This window comes from Corvus brachyrhynchos, unplaced genomic scaffold (assembly GCF_000691975.1).
Source record: "Corvus brachyrhynchos isolate BGI_N302 unplaced genomic scaffold, ASM69197v1 scaffold279, whole genome shotgun sequence".
In the NCBI taxonomy this organism is placed as follows: domain Eukaryota; kingdom Metazoa; phylum Chordata; class Aves; order Passeriformes; family Corvidae; genus Corvus; species Corvus brachyrhynchos.
The window spans coordinates 12,023,394-12,041,799 of record NW_008246060.1 but is presented as its reverse complement, the minus strand read 5'-3'; the positions used below and the strand labels follow the sequence as shown (position 1 = coordinate 12,041,799).

General features: G+C 36.9%; 1 protein-coding gene across 3 annotated transcripts in view; it reads left to right on the top strand.

Moving 5' to 3' along the window:
• The window catches only part of VCL (vinculin), a 38,084-nt gene that overhangs the window by 3,360 nt on the left and 16,318 nt on the right, over positions 1-18,406 (top strand). For all 3 annotated transcript variants that reach the window (XM_017746193.1, XM_017746192.1, XM_017746194.1), the window contains exons 2-9: positions 2,876-3,026; positions 4,924-5,032; positions 7,432-7,554; positions 7,814-7,974; positions 13,802-13,892; positions 14,667-14,814; positions 15,685-15,838; positions 16,857-17,032. In XM_017746193.1, the coding sequence (XP_017601682.1) occupies positions 2,876-3,026; positions 4,924-5,032; positions 7,432-7,554; positions 7,814-7,974; positions 13,802-13,892; positions 14,667-14,814; positions 15,685-15,838; positions 16,857-17,032 (1,113 nt within the window). The remainder of the gene's footprint in view (positions 1-2,875; positions 3,027-4,923; positions 5,033-7,431; positions 7,555-7,813; positions 7,975-13,801; positions 13,893-14,666; positions 14,815-15,684; positions 15,839-16,856; positions 17,033-18,406) is intronic.

Here is an 18,406-nt window from a genome sequence, read left to right as displayed (position 1 = left end):
CTGTAAAGCTTTTCAGTAGGAGTGTGTGCAGCAAAATAACTTGCTGGCTGCTGAAAAGCTATCATGCATCCCTTCACTTGCTACTGACATAAACCACATTGGAACTGTTGACTTAGAGTTAAAAAATGCTGAGTTCTTTATCTTAATTGTCTTAATCACCAGGGAGTATGAGTAATGCATATAATTTACATCAGATGTTTTGCAATATGTTCCTATTACTTGTTAAGCTTCTCTTGTAAAGAAGGGAAGAACTGCAGTCTCTAGGCAAAGAACAGCGTTACACTATTTGTTTACACTGAGAATAAAAATTTATGTTTAACTTGCATGCACAAGCTCATGCAACAAATCAAGCAATAATGCTGTTCTGTGTTAACATTTTTTGGTAGCCAAGCTGTAGCTGCATTGCTGGTACCTGTATTAACAAATCACTGTTAATGTAAAATATTTACTTTTTACTTTATGTTTCTGAACTGCAAGTAATCTAAACTGTAGTGGTTAAACTGGAAAACAAACTCTGGGAAAAGCAGAGGTCAATCCTTAAACCTAAAACCTAAAATGATAGTTTAGCATAAGCTACTTTTTTTTTCCTCATGTTTTGTAAGGAATACATTTAACAGTGATGAAGTGATTGACTACCTAAAGTAGTATGGTTAGGAATACTGTGACCAGTGTCTTCCCCACAAAGAATCTGGCTGATGTTAAGATAGCTTTATTGTAATCGTGCCTCAAAAATAAATATACCTTTTTTTATAAAGATATGTTGTTGGTTTTTTTATGTTGCAATATAATACAGAAATTAGAAACTTCACCATAGCAATGAACTTCTGTTTGAAGCTTCTGAACGTGTTTGATTCCTGTGATAGAACAAGTGGTTCATTGCATTTTTAGGGGTTTTTGGTTGTTTGTGTTGTTGTTTTGGTTGGGTTTTTTTAATGGAAGTAAATTAATACCTTTTTTTCCTAATCTTTTGCTTCCTAGCATGTGTGCTTTGCAGGGGATGAAGTGTGTCTGATTTTCAGACACCACTGTGCTTTCCTTGTGCACAGCTTATACTCCTGAAGTATTTTAAGTGCATTGGGAAGTTTATACAAAATAGGCGTTATACTAGTGAAATTCAAATTTACCTTTAAGAGGTTCAACCCTAAAAACTATAAAAGAAAACTTTGAATCTTTAGAAACACTATTTTCACTAATTATGGTGACTTCTGGTGTAATACACATTTATGTTAATTCTTTTCTTAACAAATGAAAAATCCAGCCTTGAGATAATTATTAGTATTAAACAGATACCCATGAAATTAAACTGTAGGAAATTAAGTATTTCTGAGCCTATAGCTCTGAGCTGCTGAATAGGTGATTTGTTTAATCCCTTTCTTGGCAGAGTTGAAAAGAATAAACGTGAGAAGCAAGCACGGAAATCTAATTTAGTGAAGTCAGTTGACTTTGATAATACAGCTAAGTGCATTGCATAGTAATGAGCAGACCCTTTCCACTTTCTGCCTTGAAGTCCTTCTGCATTTCTTGCTCAGTTATGAGTTCCCACCATCTGATACGCTGAGCAGATGTCTCAGAAAAAGAGCAGGTTATGATAATGCAGCTGGTCCAATTTGATCTACTCTAGGGAGCTATTAGCTGAAAACTTTACTTTCTGGACAAAAGTGTTTTCCTGTAATGGGTGTCTTATTTCTACTGGTTAAATTGAGATGTAACCATTAAGTTCTAATATTTGTGTTAGCAAAGAATATGGAGGGGAAAAATGGGTTAACTGTAACTTTCCAAAAGTACTTAACTAAAAGATGATAAGAGAGTGTATCCAAGTGTTCAGTAGAAAATGGGCTATGTGACAAGCATGCAGAAATGATGGTAAGAGGTAGCATTGTTGTAATAAAAGTGTTCAATGTTTGTTGGATCCTCATGTTATTGAATGAACACCTGGCACTCACGTGTGCAGAGCCTGTGTATTACACTACACTTAAAGGAAATGGGAGACAGTGGAGGAAAGTCACAGTGTAGTCAGTAACTACAGTCATGAGTAGCATAGCTAACATGAAAGGGAAGTCTGAATTTTGTATTTTGCAAAGTTGTCACAAGGTAATTTAAAGAGAACAAAACCAAAACACTTTCAGTCTTCCAATTTTTGATATTTTAAAATTGTTAAATGGTTTGATGGAACCTAATTTCAGAGCTCATTTTCTTCTTGGAAGTACCTTTTGTGTTACTGTAGTTACATACTGTAATATCTTGCTAAACCTTTCTGCTTTTATGTCTGGCATTGCAAGCTGCATTTGAACATTGTACCTTACCACTACATTTTGTGGTTATTTTAAATGCTCTTTCTAAGAATGTTGACATTCTGAAGACCTGGACTAGAGCTTCAAAGAGTAGGGCACGGTGTCTTGGTTTTCTTAAAACTGTGTTATTTTGTCTTAATGTGTAGCTGTCATTTAATATTTATTAATGGCGACTGCTACTTGAATAACAATGCCTATACAAGGCTGATAAAAGTTAACAGTTACTTTGATTGTGAAGTCCTAAAAGAATAATTATTTTGTTCCCTGTCCTTGAAGCCTGTTAAGGTATTTTGCTGGGTTGGGAGCTCTCCTTAGTGACACTGTACTGTGTGCTCTATAAGGGGTACATTAAACATGGGAAGATTGTGTGACCTGTGAAAAACTGGGTTGTATGGTTGCTGGTGACTTCTTTGTTAGAATAAATACAATAAATACTCTTGCCTTTTAAACTTAAAGGTGCAGAATGATCAGTTTGCTTGCGATGCTTCAGGTGGTAAAGTTAAAAATAAATCCAACATTTCCTCAAGTCCGTTGTCATACTGACAGAAGCTAATCAGCAAGTGTTGTCTGCTGGCTTTCCACAGAGTGGAGAACGCCTGCACCAAACTTGTTCGGGCAGCCCAGATGCTGCAGGCAGATCCTTATTCAGTGCCAGCTCGTGACTATCTCATTGATGGATCAAGAGGAATCCTTTCTGGAACATCAGACTTGCTCCTGACATTCGATGAAGCGGAGGTAGGAATCCCAGCATGACTGACATAGGTGCCTGCACAACAGTTATAAGTTAAAATGTCCCCCTAAATAGATGAGCTGAACCGAACTGTTGAATAGATTAATGAGGGTTTGACCATTTTAGCTTGATTGGAAGCATATTTTGCATTTCTTTCTGTCAGAAGGAGCTTAGACTTGTTGCTCTGTTTTGTTAGGAGCATTTTTGCATGACGTAATGTTTAGGTGTTGCCTGTGATTATTGCTCAAAAAGGCCAGATCTCATCAGCTGTCTGATATCTTCCTGATGCTTTTCTGTATTTCCTTCACCACACCCATTACTGATCCTTATATTTTCTGTATCCCTTCACTGAAAAGCCCCTAGGCCACTTTCTAAGTGTTTGTCTGGCTCATTAGCTCAGGTAATTTAATTGGCCTTGGGGCATGAGAGGTAATACAAATTTGGACTGGCTGGCTGGTCAGGCAGAAGATGTATTCTGATAAATCTAGCAGTTGCTACGTTTTGGCTTCTGCACAAGCCAAAAACTGACTCAGAAGTGCTTTTTCTCCATCCTCATATGTACAAAAAACCCCCATAGTTGCAAGGAAGCTTAAATGTCTTATATTTGAAAATTTTTTTTTGTTACGAATCATAGTTTTGATGCTCTTTCTGGGCATGTGGAGTCTTGCTCATTTCTAGATAAGAAGTATCGTGCTACAATGAAGAGATAAAGCTCATGCTGTTAGAAACGCTGATGTTAATCCTAATTTTGCAACAATCTGTTAACCTATGGAATTGTCTTGCTCTTCTTGTTGTTGTGAGTGGTCTAACATTGTATTCTTGTCTAATTTAATCAGCTCATGGCACTGTTAGCATGTTCCTCTGAAAGGAGGAGAATGTCATGAGATTTCTCTGTGGCAGTTCTGATTCTCATTATTTTAAATGTTTTTTAATAGAAGTGTTACAGGACTTTCAAGGAAGTTAATAGCTTTTAATCTCTGTTTCTAGTGTTTAGGAAATGAATTGACTTTTGTGAAGTTAATGCTTTGTGGAACTCACCTGACAACTCCTTGCTAACCAAAAGAAAGACATTAGTCAGGAATGATTGACTTTTCACAAGTACTTAAGTTGGCATGTGTCTGTCCTGTGTTTCAATATAAACTAACATTGGGACAAACTGAAATGAGTTTCTGAGGAAGCTTTGATCTGTTCCAGGTCCTGAGGACTGCATGTGGTTGCTACATATTAAATATTAATTAACTTGCTCTTTGATAAGAATTTTATGTAGTGATGTCAGAAGTTATGTGGTTCAGGAGGTTAGAAGATGTACTGACAGAATTATTTTGGAATCAAATGTGAACTGAAAAAGTTAAGCTGAGGCAGAGGTCCAGAGGTAAATTAAGTACAGCCTTCACAGATTTTTCTGGAAAGTTTGAGGTGTTGGATCTGTCTTCTCTGCTGGAATGCTGAGTAATGCTTTATCCATATGTAAAGCTGTATGGTGAATGATACTTCCTCTGAAAGCTTGAAGTCTGCTTTTTATGTAGTTTTGCTTTGTGATTTATGTTAAATATTTTAATTGATGAAATTGCAATAAGAAGTTCAAGCATGACAGCATACATAGATGAAGTTCTTTCTAACCTATTTTCTCAATGTTAGCCTTCATTTACCTTACAAAGTGAAAACATTGGAAGTAGGATTTTGCATTTCTGAGTAGTGGAAAGCTGATTAAATATTGGCTTGTCATTACGGAACTTGACTCATGGCATTTTGGGTAATTTACACAGTATCTCAGCCTTTTGTGATTGCCCATTTGTCATGTTAGCAAATGCTGTAACTAAACTGTTCTAATAACAGGTTTGCATTTCTAATTCAAGTGTAACTTAGCTTTACCTAAGGAATAATGGCATGTTCCTCTTTTAGGTCCGTAAAATCATCCGTGTCTGCAAAGGAATATTGGAATATCTCACTGTGGCAGAAGTGGTAGAGACAATGGAGGATTTGGTGACTTACACGAAGAATTTAGGGCCAGGTTTGGTTTACTCCAGTCTTTCATAAGTATACTAAGTGTAGTCTTTTCCACTACTTTGTTTTCCCTCCAACACCTTCCTCACCCAAGTTTTTGAATGTTGGGACAATGGTAAAGCAGTTGCTTTGGAAGTTTCTATTGGAAAGACTGACTCTGTGTGTTTCACAGTCTCTTCTAAGAAGGCAGATGATGTTGGTAAATTATATGTGCTACATGGATGATATGTACTATACTTTTCCTATACTGTGAAGGAAGTAAGTATGCATTAGTAAGGATAAAACAAAAAAAAATGAAAAAGCTGTGTAACTAAGCACTCACAGATATAAAATCCATTAAGCTGATAAAATGTCTGTACTGGCTGAGATAGATAGCCCAGTAGGAATTTCTTGGAATAGTATAATCTATATGTCATATATTAACATCTTAATGAGGTTGCAGAAATAGCTGTCTTGAAGTATAATACAAAAGCCCAGCTGTTACAGCAATTCTTTGTTCGCTTTTTGATGCTCCTTCACTACTCGTTTACTTCACTGTGTTAAGTCACACTTTCAGTGGTGGAAGTGATTGGTCTCAATCTCTTTATTGTTGTAGAGGAAACCTACCGTTAATCTGCGTCATCTGCTATTTCAAATGCTTTGGCTTCAGCATGGAGTAGTTAACAAAAAGTTAACACCAAGTATTTAACAAAAACATTCTGTAAAATTGAGATGTGGTGGTGGCAGGAAGTGTAGGAAGATGCTGGAATTAAAATTACACTGAACTAAAGAACACTTATATAAAAACCTCAGGAATCTAGTTAATACTTTATGTTTATAAATACATGTGTAATGTGCTAGGTGATGAATGAAATGAGCAAGAGCTATCATGGCACAGAGCATGTTTCTAGATTATCCTGTTTTTATTTAACACGTGTAGACTTGACCTTGTTTCTAGATGTGGAAAAACTTTAAAGTTCCATATGGAGGTAAAGTGTTCTCTAAACGTTTATTTCCCATCAGAAGTTACCTTCAAGTTTTTGTCTCATTTTGAACAGGAAAAACATAAAACAAAAAGGGCAATCTTCTCTTTTCCTGAAACTTTTTCTTCAACTTGGTATATACGCTTTTAGTTTCTCTGTGGTTATTGTCTTACATGTCTTTAAAATGGAAGTTTCCCCTAACTTCAGTTTGCTCTGTTTGGCTCAGTTACCAGCATTTGGGTCTTTTCACTGAACCTCGCAGGCGTAATTTGCTGTTACATGTGTGTGACAGAGGTCTTGGGCAAGTGTCTTAGAGTGAGATGTAGGCTTGCTACCTTTATTGCGAATAATCTTCTCTAAATTCACGGTATTCTGAATAAATAGTGAACCTTGTGCTTCTGGAATGCTGTAGAAGCTCTGTCTTTGCCTGAGCTGGCTGCTGCTCAGCATTTGCAGCCCATGCCCACAAAATGCCTGTAGTTCTTGTTCCCTGTAGTTCTATTAATGGGCATCTGAACTCGACCATTCATGTCAGTACTGTACGAATAATAGGAGTATGAGCAGGTACACTTAAAATCAAGGAAGTGCTTACAGGTTTTGTGTTGGAAGCAGAGAGGGGAACATGGTTACCTATTAAGGCTTTTGTCATTTAAAAGGAAATGTGGTTCTGCACAGCTTGCCTCTCTGTGCTGTCAGTGTGATGATCCTACTACTTTTCAGTGGTATCACAAAAGCAGTGTTAAGATGCCTAAGATACTAACCAGCAGAAAGGTAATTCAGGCAAAGAATACACAGCTTCCTTCCAGTTTTATATCCTGTAGGAGGAGGAGTGGGACCACAACAGCACCAATTTAAATAATCTCAAGTTTTTATGAAGCTGTGTCTGAAGTTTTCATGTGCACTGTGTCATAAACCTCACAAGTCTTAGCTATTGAAAATAGATCTGCTCTAGAATAAATTTAATTCTTTTCAGGCTTCTAGGGTACTGAAATATTTCTGTCAAATATGAAGTATAAATAAATACAGTTCCTGATCTCTGGTAGAACCTCAAAGCAAACAAACAAAATCCTGATGTTTCCTTTTTCTGTCCTTCACTTAAGGCATGGATCAAATCTTAAGAGAAAAGATGACACCCTCCCCCCCCACCCTAAATCAGCTTCCAGTGTTCGTTAAATGACTTCATGTCCTAAAACAGTAATTTCAAGTATTGTCCTATTTTATTGATAGGATTTTAAATCAAGAATTTTAAGTAGTCCATTCTACTTTACATAGTGGCTAGGTTTTGAATAGGTGACTTCTCTGAAGTATCTGGAATGTGTTTAAAGTAACAGCTGCTAGCTAATAAAAAAATTTTTAAACTTCAATATAGTTTTCATCAATCATTATGCCTTATTCTTGTTTAGAAATCTCAAGTGTTTCAATGTTCAATTACTTTAATCCTTAGGAATGACAAAGATGGCCAAAATGATTGATGAGAGACAACAGGAATTAACTCACCAGGAACATAGGGTTATGCTGGTAAACTCCATGAATACAGTGAAGGAGCTATTGCCTGTACTTATTTCAGGTATTTTTTGCTTTGCTTTTTAATACCATTCTGAATTACTGTTTTGAACTGGAGTTCCAATGCCTTACGTTTATTAAAAATAACCTCGACATCTGTAATCAGTTGCAAGTAACTGTGCTTCCTGTATTAAAACTACAATCTCTTTGAGATAAAATGGTCCATGCAAAAAAAAATGTTGCATATGAATGCAGTAGAAGGAAAACTCAACCACTGATTGGTTCTTGCATGTACCATTTTCTAATCTCTGGTATTTTCACAGCTATGAAGATTTTTGTAACCACAAAAAATTCTAAAAGCCAGGGAATAGAAGAGGCCTTGAAAAATCGCAATTTCACAGTAGAGAAAATGAGTGCTGAGATAAATGAAATAATTCGTGTATTGCAACTCACTTCCTGGGATGAAGATGCCTGGGCGAGCAAGGTATTTTCATATCTACCTTTGTATATAGAAGTCTAATTTTTGTCTGCTGTGTTTTACCCTTATAAACTTGTGCTTTTGAGACCATGGAAATATGTATTTGTGCATCAGTTTTGCAACACTATGTAATCGCATCATATAATCTCTTCAAGGTCAAATGTCTTCAGAGATAAAGATATTGATTGTATCTTTCAAAATGAGCTTTCAATGAGCAAAGTTAAACTAGTGTGCCATTTGAAGGTGGTTCAGTGGTTTACTGCATCTCAGTGGTCAAACAGAAGATAGATTTATTCACGCTTTAGTTTTGGCATCATTAGGAAGTCCTGGAATTCCACTCAGAGAAGGATTTTTTGCCTGTGTATAACTACCCTACCAAATCATTTTTGACAGAGGAAAGTTAGGTATAAAAGTTATTGTTCTGTACATTCAACTGGTCTTGTAGCTAGGCATTCCTAAGTGAGATTGAGATTTTTCTTCTAGATCCTGCTAGAAAAGATAGGCTACTGTTGTATTCTTTGTGCAAAAGGCTTGGAATTGAGAAATTTTAGTCAATTTTGGGGGATTCCTCTTTGAACAACTGCTCCTTTTCCCCCGCCTCATTTTTATTCTGGACATATGAGAGTAAATTTCAGGTGTTCGTCTTGTCTCAAAGAAATCTGTTAGATTGAACAGGCGTTCTGGGTGAGTGTGATGCCTGTGAAGCTGGCATAGGGACAGGATCAGTTCCTTACAACTCAGTGTTCAGCTGTGTGAGTGACTGCAACCACTTACCTGGAGCTAAGTGCTGCTCTGAAGTGATGCTGAAGCTACTGAAATGTCTGGAAGACTAAAACAGGTCTGACAGAATCATAAAAGTGTTGTGGGCTTACAAATAAATGCAGCTGCATAACTGAAATTCCTGACAAGTTCTTTTTGGATTTTTTTTTGAGTACTTGGAAGTAAATTGCTGAAGGTATTTTTTTAAAGGGTTAAGGCAATGAGCAACAAATAACAAAAAATGTATTGAGACCTGAAGCCAGACTATTTAGCAAACCAAGTCTTGCAGGAAATCTAACATTGATATAACCAAGACAAAAATCACTTTGGCCTATGTTGTTTGGCACTTGACCCTTAGTTTGCCTCTTGAGTTATTTTGTCACTATCACTTCCTTATTTTGACTACTGTATGCATCTTTGTTTTTGTTGTCCTGTTTCTTACCCTTTTATCACCTTTAGAAGGTAAGCTTTCTTCCACACCCTCCACCTGTACCTTGTATTAAACCCCAAAAAAGCATGTCTGTGGGATTTTGTGCTGTGTGCAGACTGTGTGCTGTGCAGCTTCTTCGTGTTCCAGCTGTGACACTGGCCTATCTACTTACATATATACACACAAAGTTTTAAAAGGGTCCTAACAGCTCTGTTTAGCTGTGTGTGAATTGGCTGTGACTAAGAATGGTAATTGCAAGCTGATCTGCATTAAGACTCTTTCTGAATCTGATTAGAGTTAGGGCAAGATTTTACAGCACATTCTTGCTGAATGCTTTTGTGTTAATTTGTTATTAGTCTCTGTAGTGACAAATAAAGGGTCCAGTCAGGCAGGAATGAGCTTTCTGCATGGCCAGAAAGCTTTATTAAGCCAGGAATTTTGTCTATTCCTTAGTGTTTTACCCACAGCCTGCCTTTGGTTTAGATGGTTTGTGTTCTTTAGGTCTAGGCCTAAAACTGCAGTCTTGTATGGTTGCTTTTTCAATTCAGTTTTATTTTTGGATTTAAGCTTTCCTGTATTTTATGAAATATGAATACAATTTTATTTCACACAACAAATTTGGAAATTTTTGTGGTAAAGAAAAATGTCTGTTGCAAACAGTTGGCAATTTAGCTTCAGGAAATTCTTACTCATCTTGCTAGTGAGGCAGATTAATAAAGGATTTAATTAAGAAAATAGTTGGTATTGGAAAATGTTGGTCGTTATGCTTAATGCATAGATATGTTGTGTGGATTAGTATAATCAAAGTATCATTCTGTTCTGAACTGAAAACTTTTTAGTTGCATTTTGTTTTTGAATTAAGGTATGCTGATGATTTGGAACTATAGCACTGGGCATTAATCAAACAATGATGACAAAGCATTTGAATTGAAAAATGCAGTGGGATGAAGAAGCAGAAACTAGTTTGCTAGTGGCCACCTTTTACAGACCTTACCCTGTATTTGCACACATACCTAACAATTGATTTATTATTTTGCTGGGAGGGAGATGAAGGAGCTATTTTAGTTGTAGTTGAGGTCATGTTGCATGCATGTTGTGCCTGGTGGTCTAAGGAAAGATTTTCCCCATGCTTTTCTGGAATAAAGTAAGGTGTTTGGGGATGCCCAGCCTTGAATTTTTATTTGTGTAGTACATGCTATTGCTGATGTTGGACTTTATTTTATGTTTATTACTCTATCTTGAGGTATTTATACCTTGAACTATCACAATCTGTCTAGAGATAGTGGAGAATGAACAAGGTATGGAGCCAAAGTTGTAGGAGTTGTAGGTAAACTATTTTGTTGGTCTTTCTAGACTCTGGAATGCACATTATTATTACTGGATTGCAATAATCTCTGCTTACACTGGATTTTAAAAATAGTATGGTGCTTTAGAATTGAAATGCTATTTTTGGCCAAAATCTTGGAGGGAAAAAAATGTATCCTTTTCTTTAATTCATAGCTTTGAACCTTTTTTCTTTGAATTTTTCATTTTAAAGAGGAATTTAATTTTCTCTTGTATATTATTAGTGCCTATTTTTAAATAAATTTGAAGTAATACTCAATGCAGACATCTTCCATTTCCATGGAATTGGAGGGAGTTAACAGCTGTAAAAAGCTGAGAAATATCTAATATCTTGCAGGATTGAACCCTGAATGGTGACTAAGCTATCTATCCTGCCAGAACACTGGCTTTGCCTATTTCTTCTAATGTTGCCTTCTTTGGTCATGAAATGCAGATATACTTAGACTAGACCACTTTATTGAGTCAGAGGTTGTGTCTACATCCAGCAAGGAATTGTGTAGGATTTATTTTGCTCTTTTGCATAGCAGAGCCAATACCACCTGCTCCCTGAATAAGCTCAAAATTCTTGGTAGTGGCAGAAATGATGCATAAAAGTGTCTTAAATAATATTTGCTTTAGGAATTGATTTGGAAAAAATCCAACTTGCTCTTTTCCCTTCAGACAGTGTTGCCCTAGTTGTTTAACTTGGTTAACTGAAATTGTTTATCTCTTCTGAAAATGTAGTAGTGCTGATTTTGTTAATGAAATTCCTTTTGCCAACAGGAAAACTGATGGCAGGGAGAGGAGGGAAGGAATCAATTTTTGCTGATAAAACTATATAACATTTTTTTGCAGGATAGCTGTAGGATTTAAAAAAAAATTTTCATGCTTGCAACTGATATTCTGTTGGCAAATCCCAAAGAGTTAAATTTTAAACGTATTTAACTGTTTAGGGAGGAATAAGGTATTTAAACAGCTACAGAAATCAGGACTATCAAGACACTTTGAAGCAGTGAGACCTTGAGCAAGTTGCTGTGTTTTCTTAGATTACTGTTTCTGCTTTTGTCTTCCTTCTTCTTTCTTAAACAACCTGAATTGGTGGATACGTCCAGACATTTCAGAATGGCTACACCTTTGTTGGTGGCCAAGTGTATCTGACACGAGACACAGCTCTGGCAGAAACAAAAGTGCTGTACCAGCAAACCTAGTTAAGGATGCATTCTAGTCTTCTATTGCATTACTCAGCTCATTGCAGTGAAAACTCCTTATCAGGCTGAAGCTGAGAGGGATTCCTTGGGCTGTGAAGATGGTAAATTGGTGCTTTAAGAGCAGTTGTATTGAAACACTTCAACTGCTATGCTAGGATTTCACCATGTTTTTTTAAACAGGAGAAGGGGACGGTGTTTTGCCAACCTGAATGCAGATATGGGACACAGGGTAGCAGGACTTTCCCTGCAGAGCAATCCAGTTATGTAACTTCAGATGGATCCTGTTGCTGCTTGGGTAGTGCTGGCAATTACAAATTCATGAATGCAAAAGCTGGAACACCCGTGATCTTGTCCTCAGATGTTAGACTTTAGATTCAGAGGCTTCTATATGATTCTGCTGAAACTGCAACCCTGCAGGCAGCTGAGACAACACAAAAGCCTGTGAGAGTAAAAAGGGAGGGACAAAGACAGTTTTCCCAACACTCTCTTCTCCGCCCACACCTATCATCTCATTGACACAATAAGAAACATCTGTTGCCTTTTAAAAAATTCATTTAGTTGTTTCAAATTATTTCTGGGTAGACAGGCCTGAATTAGACCATTCATTTCAAACTAAAGTGGCTTCAGCCTGATATAAACAACAGAAAACAGTAACACCTACTTTCATAGATAGTAAGATTTAGATATACATTTGAAAAATTCCATTAATACTTACTTGTCTCTTATCATACGTTAAACGCACAATTCTCAAGCTATAGAGAAGATGGCTTTTAAAATAATGAGCCCATCTCCCACCCCTAGCTGCATGTCCTATGTTTTGGACGTTTTTTTAAACAGGTCCTGACTAAGATCTGAGATGCAGTTTCTAGATTTGAGATTGAGTCAGCCAGGTGAAAATAATTCTGCTTTCGGTACTCTCTCTCAGGCTGTGATTCAAGAACCTTTAAAAATACTCAACAGTGACACATGGCATTTTAGAAAATTGATTGCTGAATTGTATTCTAGCACCTTATGAATAGCTGACAGACCAACATGCCTGAATAAAAACGCCAGAATATTCAGCGTTGTATCTTTGAGACTAAACATGCAGAATGAGCAACTCCACAAAAATGTGGGGTTTCTTTAGTGTTGTGAGGACAGCACATGCTATAGCAGATACTGACCACTGATGGTAGTAAGCTCCTATTCAAAAGGTTGGATGTGGGCAGTCTGATTCAGATGACAGCGTGAGAGCCAGGCTTGTTTTTATCATCTATATACCAATCATGGGATGTTAGATGCATTTCAAATAATTTCCATGATAAAAAGCTATTTTGGCTTTTCCACAACTTTTTATGTAGGTACTTGTTACTGTTTTCACTGTCCTGCCGCTTATGTAAGGTGGAAAACTCGTGGCCTCTAGTGGAGAGACGGCACATGAACAATGAATGGTGTGCAGAGAAATCAGAATTGGGAGGTTGTTTCTCCTGCAGCCAGAGGTGTTGGATAGTAGTGGCATACTAGTAAAACAGCTTCTTTGATGCCTCTGGCAGAGGAGTTCAGGGTTTTAAACAGTCACATGTAAATATGTGTGTTTATCTCTAAAGACATTCAACTCCGTATCTGAGACTTTCAGAAATTAGCTGTTAGTCTTATTTTTCTGTAAACAGTAACTGTTTGATTTTAAGCAGCAGAGCAGGTGAAAAATGCAGATGTGCAGCCTCTTACCCTGAATAAGTAGTAAAATTCACTGGCAAATTTCCATCTCTGGAGAGTTTACTCCAGTTACATTACAACTTTTCTATGTGCCATGATGTAAAATGGAACTAACTCCAAGATGTGTGCTTAGAGCTCCAACTTTAGAAATTAAAGCACTAGTAAATGAAGAAATAGAAAAATCACTAAAATTGCATGCATAGTTTTTGCATTTTGAGTGAAATGAAAATGTTTGTTCTAACTGGAAAGAAGCAATTATGACCTGCTAGTTTGAAAGTGGGTTTTGAACTGCTTATACGAATGTGTTTTTATAAGTAGACTCTGCTTTATAGAACTTCTATCAGCTTGGGTTGCATTGATTGCTTGTGCTTCGATTTTTTGTTTTGAGAATAATTTTGCTTGTTTCTCTTTTGTAAAGGACACTGAAGCCATGAAGAGAGCTTTAGCCTTGATAGATTCAAAGATGAATCAGGCAAAAGGTTGGCTGAGAGATCCAAATGCACCTCCAGGTAATATTTAAACAAAAATGGCAGCATAAAGTATTTTGATTTTTGAAGGCCTTATTATTTCTGTTGTTTAAGACAAAATTGTCTTTAAGCATTAATAACCCTTACATAGTGGATCATTCTGAAGGAGCCTGTATTTATTCCTTTCTTTAGATATCGGGTATTGAACAGGTTGTGTCTAATGACCTAGAAAGCTTTGCTGCTTCTCAGTGGTCTAAAAGATATATATTCTGTAGGACATACATCTTCTTAATTTGCATTCCAGCAGTAAGCCCAAAAACATAGGAATTTAATTGAACAGTACTTAATTGCAGCTGTGGCTAATATTTAAAATCTCTTCTGTTGTATTTTCAAATTTTTATAACTTGAGATTTACCTAACAGTCTCTTTAAGTGTTTTTCTTTCAGTCTTGACATAAAATTTCTAATATTAAAATCTGCCATAAATACTCTTAATTACAATCACCTTTACTTACATACAAAGGTAAACAAACCCCTTATATATCTTTCAAGCAAATAAAATTTGGTAGAGGCCTGTTCCATTTGAATGTTGAAAGGCTTTATCAGATGAACTTCCTGTGCAATCAAAGCCAAACTACTACAGTTGGAAAAGTTGGAGGGAATTGTTGTTTTTTGGTGTATGTCTCAGTTTTTGATAAATGTACTTTCATGACTGAAATGAATGCAGTTCATATGTTGTGACATGGGGATACCAGGAGATTTCTTACACATGTCAAGGAATGTCTTTGTTGCTGTACTAACTGACCCTGCATCTCAGGGGATGCTGGTGAGCAGGCCATAAGGCAGATCCTCGATGAAGCTGGCAAAGCAGGAGAGCTGTGTGCAGGCAAAGAGCGCAGAGAGATTCTGGGCACGTGCAAAACCCTGGGGCAGATGACCGATCAGCTGGCTGACCTCCGGGCTAGGTAAAGCTCTTACTTGGGATGGACACTTCTCCAGTGCTGTTAAAATGTTTCTCCTTAACTTGCAATTGTCACTTCCTAACCTGTAGGAGAGCAGGCCAGAACTGTATTTTACCTTTTTTACTTCAATCTCTTCTTTTTTGATAAGAATAATATGTTTTAAGAAGAGAAATGTTAATTGCATAACATGATGATCAGAATTGCTCAGGTAGATAATTCCGAATTTGCTTGCTGTCAAACACATAGCCTTCCTCCAAATTAGGCAGAAACGAAATTTTAAACTCTCCTGTTAAGTCTGTTCTCCAAAGAGGATATACCCCAATTACTGTAAGATACATACATATGCTACTTTTTAGGTGTTTTTTGGGATGTTAGACCACATATGGTGGTTGTTGTTTATCCTACATTGACAAATTCTGCTGAACTTTGTGTGTCACGTGATTAAGGCAGCTAAGACATTTTATTTTATTTTTTTTTATTGACTTGCAGTCCTCACTTAGATGAGGTGAGGCTTTCACTCCTGCAGATTCTGACTCTGCAACAGTCTATAAATTAGGAGAGAAGAGGCCTTGTCTTGGGTACTTTAATGGAACAGTATCCTTAAATAGCCTTACTCTGTGACACTGAAAAATATTTATTCTTCTGAGAATGCTAAGTGTCACATTCTGGAATAGGGAAAATACGCTCTTAGTTTTTATCTCTTCTGTTCCTCAGTTTTTGTTTCCTTAGGGAGAAAACAAAATCTGATTACATACTGTATCTCTTGCAACAATTGCTGGGAATACTCATAAACAGATTTTGTTGCCTCTTCACTAGAAAATAGCTTTTGTCAATCCTGAGCTGAATCTGTGGTGCTCTTCTTGTCTTGGGCAGAGGACAGGGTGCTACACCCATGGCTATGCAGAAAGCCCAGCAGGTGTCCCAGGGGCTGGACTTGCTCACTGCCAAAGTGGAGAATGCAGCTCGCAAGCTGGAGGCCATGACCAACTCTAAGCAGGCAATTGCTAAGAAGATTGATGCTGCTCAGGTACCACTAGTGGTTAATAAATACTTCAGAACATGATGACATTACTACTGTTAGAGCTGTTGTACTGAACTACTGTAGTTGTTTCCAAACAAAACACAGTTACTTGGTAGGAGGAACATAGAGGGGATACTTGCTTTAACAAAGAAAAATCTTAAATTCAGTAATTTACAGCATTCTGTGAGTTTTGCTTCAGTTGATGATCTTTTTTGGTAACTAACATGGCATTACTAAAAATGTCAAGGTTATTAAATTAAAATGATGGAACTCCCTAAATTTGCGTATAAACTAATCTGATTAAAAAAAGAATAGAAGAGTTTCAGATTAGCAGACTTACTTGTGGATAAAACTGGAGCCCTTTCTTTGGGCTCTGTTTTAGGAGTGGAGTTCCTAAACTTCGTATTAATGACAGAACTTCGTATTAATGACAGAAGTGAAACGATGTTAATGAAACTGCATTTTCTTTGAATTGATCCTTTATTTTTGTAACTCTTAATATCCATCAGTGGTCTGTCTCTTACCCAGTAGTGATTATGATGGTCATCAAATAATAAACCTTCTATATATACACCTTATCTAAATGTGTATATATGTCTATTATTATCAATATTATATATGTATCAGATAAAATGGTAATGGGATGTTTTAGGAAGAGCTCTGTGAAAATACTCAACTGGGCTCAAGAGCATCTGTTTTCATTTTTTTTCTGAAAGCCACATATCAGTCTCTAAAGGCACTAGTTAAATTTTACTTCTAAAATATGGTTGGCAAATGTTGAGGGGAGAGAGAATGTAAAATCTTTGGGGAGATTTTATCTAGTTTGATGTTTTTTTTCAAAACAGAAAAACGATGAGGCAACAGAATAATTTCATGGTACCTACAAAACAGAAACTGCTTTTGAGAACTACTTCCTATTAAATAAAATTTTGAAAGCTGAATTGGTATTTCTTTCTCTGTGAGAGCATGTATAGAATAAACATCACTTTTTGTCTTCACTTGTACACAACTTCTTTCTATGAAGAATTGGCTTGCAGATCCTAATGGGGGCAGTGAAGGAGAAGAGCATATTCGGGGAATTATGGCTGAAGCAAGGAAAGTTGCAGAACTGTGTGAGGAGCCTAAAGAAAGAGATGATATCCTCCGTTCCTTGGGGGAAATCTCTGCTTTGACAGCCAAGCTGTCAGATCTGCGACGACAGTAAGTATTAGTTTTATCACCGTTTATTTATTTGAATGGCTTTCATGTGCAGTTCACGGTGCTGAGCAAGATCAGAATATTGATGATGATAATAAACCCTTTTTAGTTGTTCAGCCTAGTGATTTCTATCTCAAAGCCTAACTTGCACTAGCTTCCTTAAAAAGTAGCCAGAGACATATTACATGGAAGTATTTTGTTTCTACTGCCTATGGAATATTTGACAAGCAAACCGAAGCCAAAAGTGAGCTTGTTTGTACTGTCAAAACAACAAGGTAATGGGAAATATAAGTTTGGTTATACAGATGGATGTCATCACTGTTTTTTGCTAAGCAGCTTACTAATATCAAGGTGGAATATCTTCCACTTCGATCACTGTAAGTGTTTTAAGCTGTAACTGATGCCTTTTCTTGGTCTTAAAGTCAAGAGTCAAATACTGTTAGAAAGGAAAAAGGGGTTTTACCTTGGTATTTATTTTAAGGATCCTTAGGTGCACATGTCCAGGTCTAATGCACTGAAATGCACACTGCAATGCACCCCCAAAAGATCTGGTATAACATTACAGGTCTTACTAATTAGCATATCTATCCAAAATTCCCCAGTGAAAGGCTTGAATGAGGGCCCCCCTCCCCCCCAGGAACCTTCCCCTGGATGGTTCTATCTTAGTTTACAGAATGTGTTCTGGAGAGGACCTTGGGGTCTGGGGCACCCTAACCCCTACCTACGAAGCTTCTAAAATGTTTCATCTCTCAGCTGAACAAACAAGTCCAAGAATGTAGGCAAAAAGCACTAAGAATACAGAAGTTATAAAAAGGTATAACAGGGGTATAAAAGAAAAGGCAAAAAATCATCATGGCATCATAACTACAAATGATACAAAAGATAAGATTTTCAGAAATTATATTTCTGTATCAGTTTTGCAAAGAGGCTGATTGAGAATGGCAGAGGAGAAACAGTTATTGTACAGACTGCAATCTTCGTCTAAGGCTGGTTGCAATACAGCAATAAATATTTCTCTTGCTCCATTAGTTAGTTGTTTTAATCAAGTTTTTATTGAGCTTTAGCTGCAGTAGGTTTTAATGTGCTATCTTTTGTCAAGTTTATATATAGCCTTTGGTCTGTGGCTGCTTACTTTTCTGCTTGTAATCTGTATGGCATGATAGCAGTTGCTTGTAAGACAGCCATGGAAATGGGAAATCAGTTCATACACCAGTATTGGCAATGGCAGTACTGTGCCTTCCCCCACCTCAGTGCTGTGCTGAACATATGTAATATCCAGGTACCACAGCAGAGAACTGCTCCTCAGAGTCTCAACTCAAGTGTCAAAGTCAACCTTATTTAGAAAGACCAAGTACCTTTCATTGTGTCTTCCTGCTG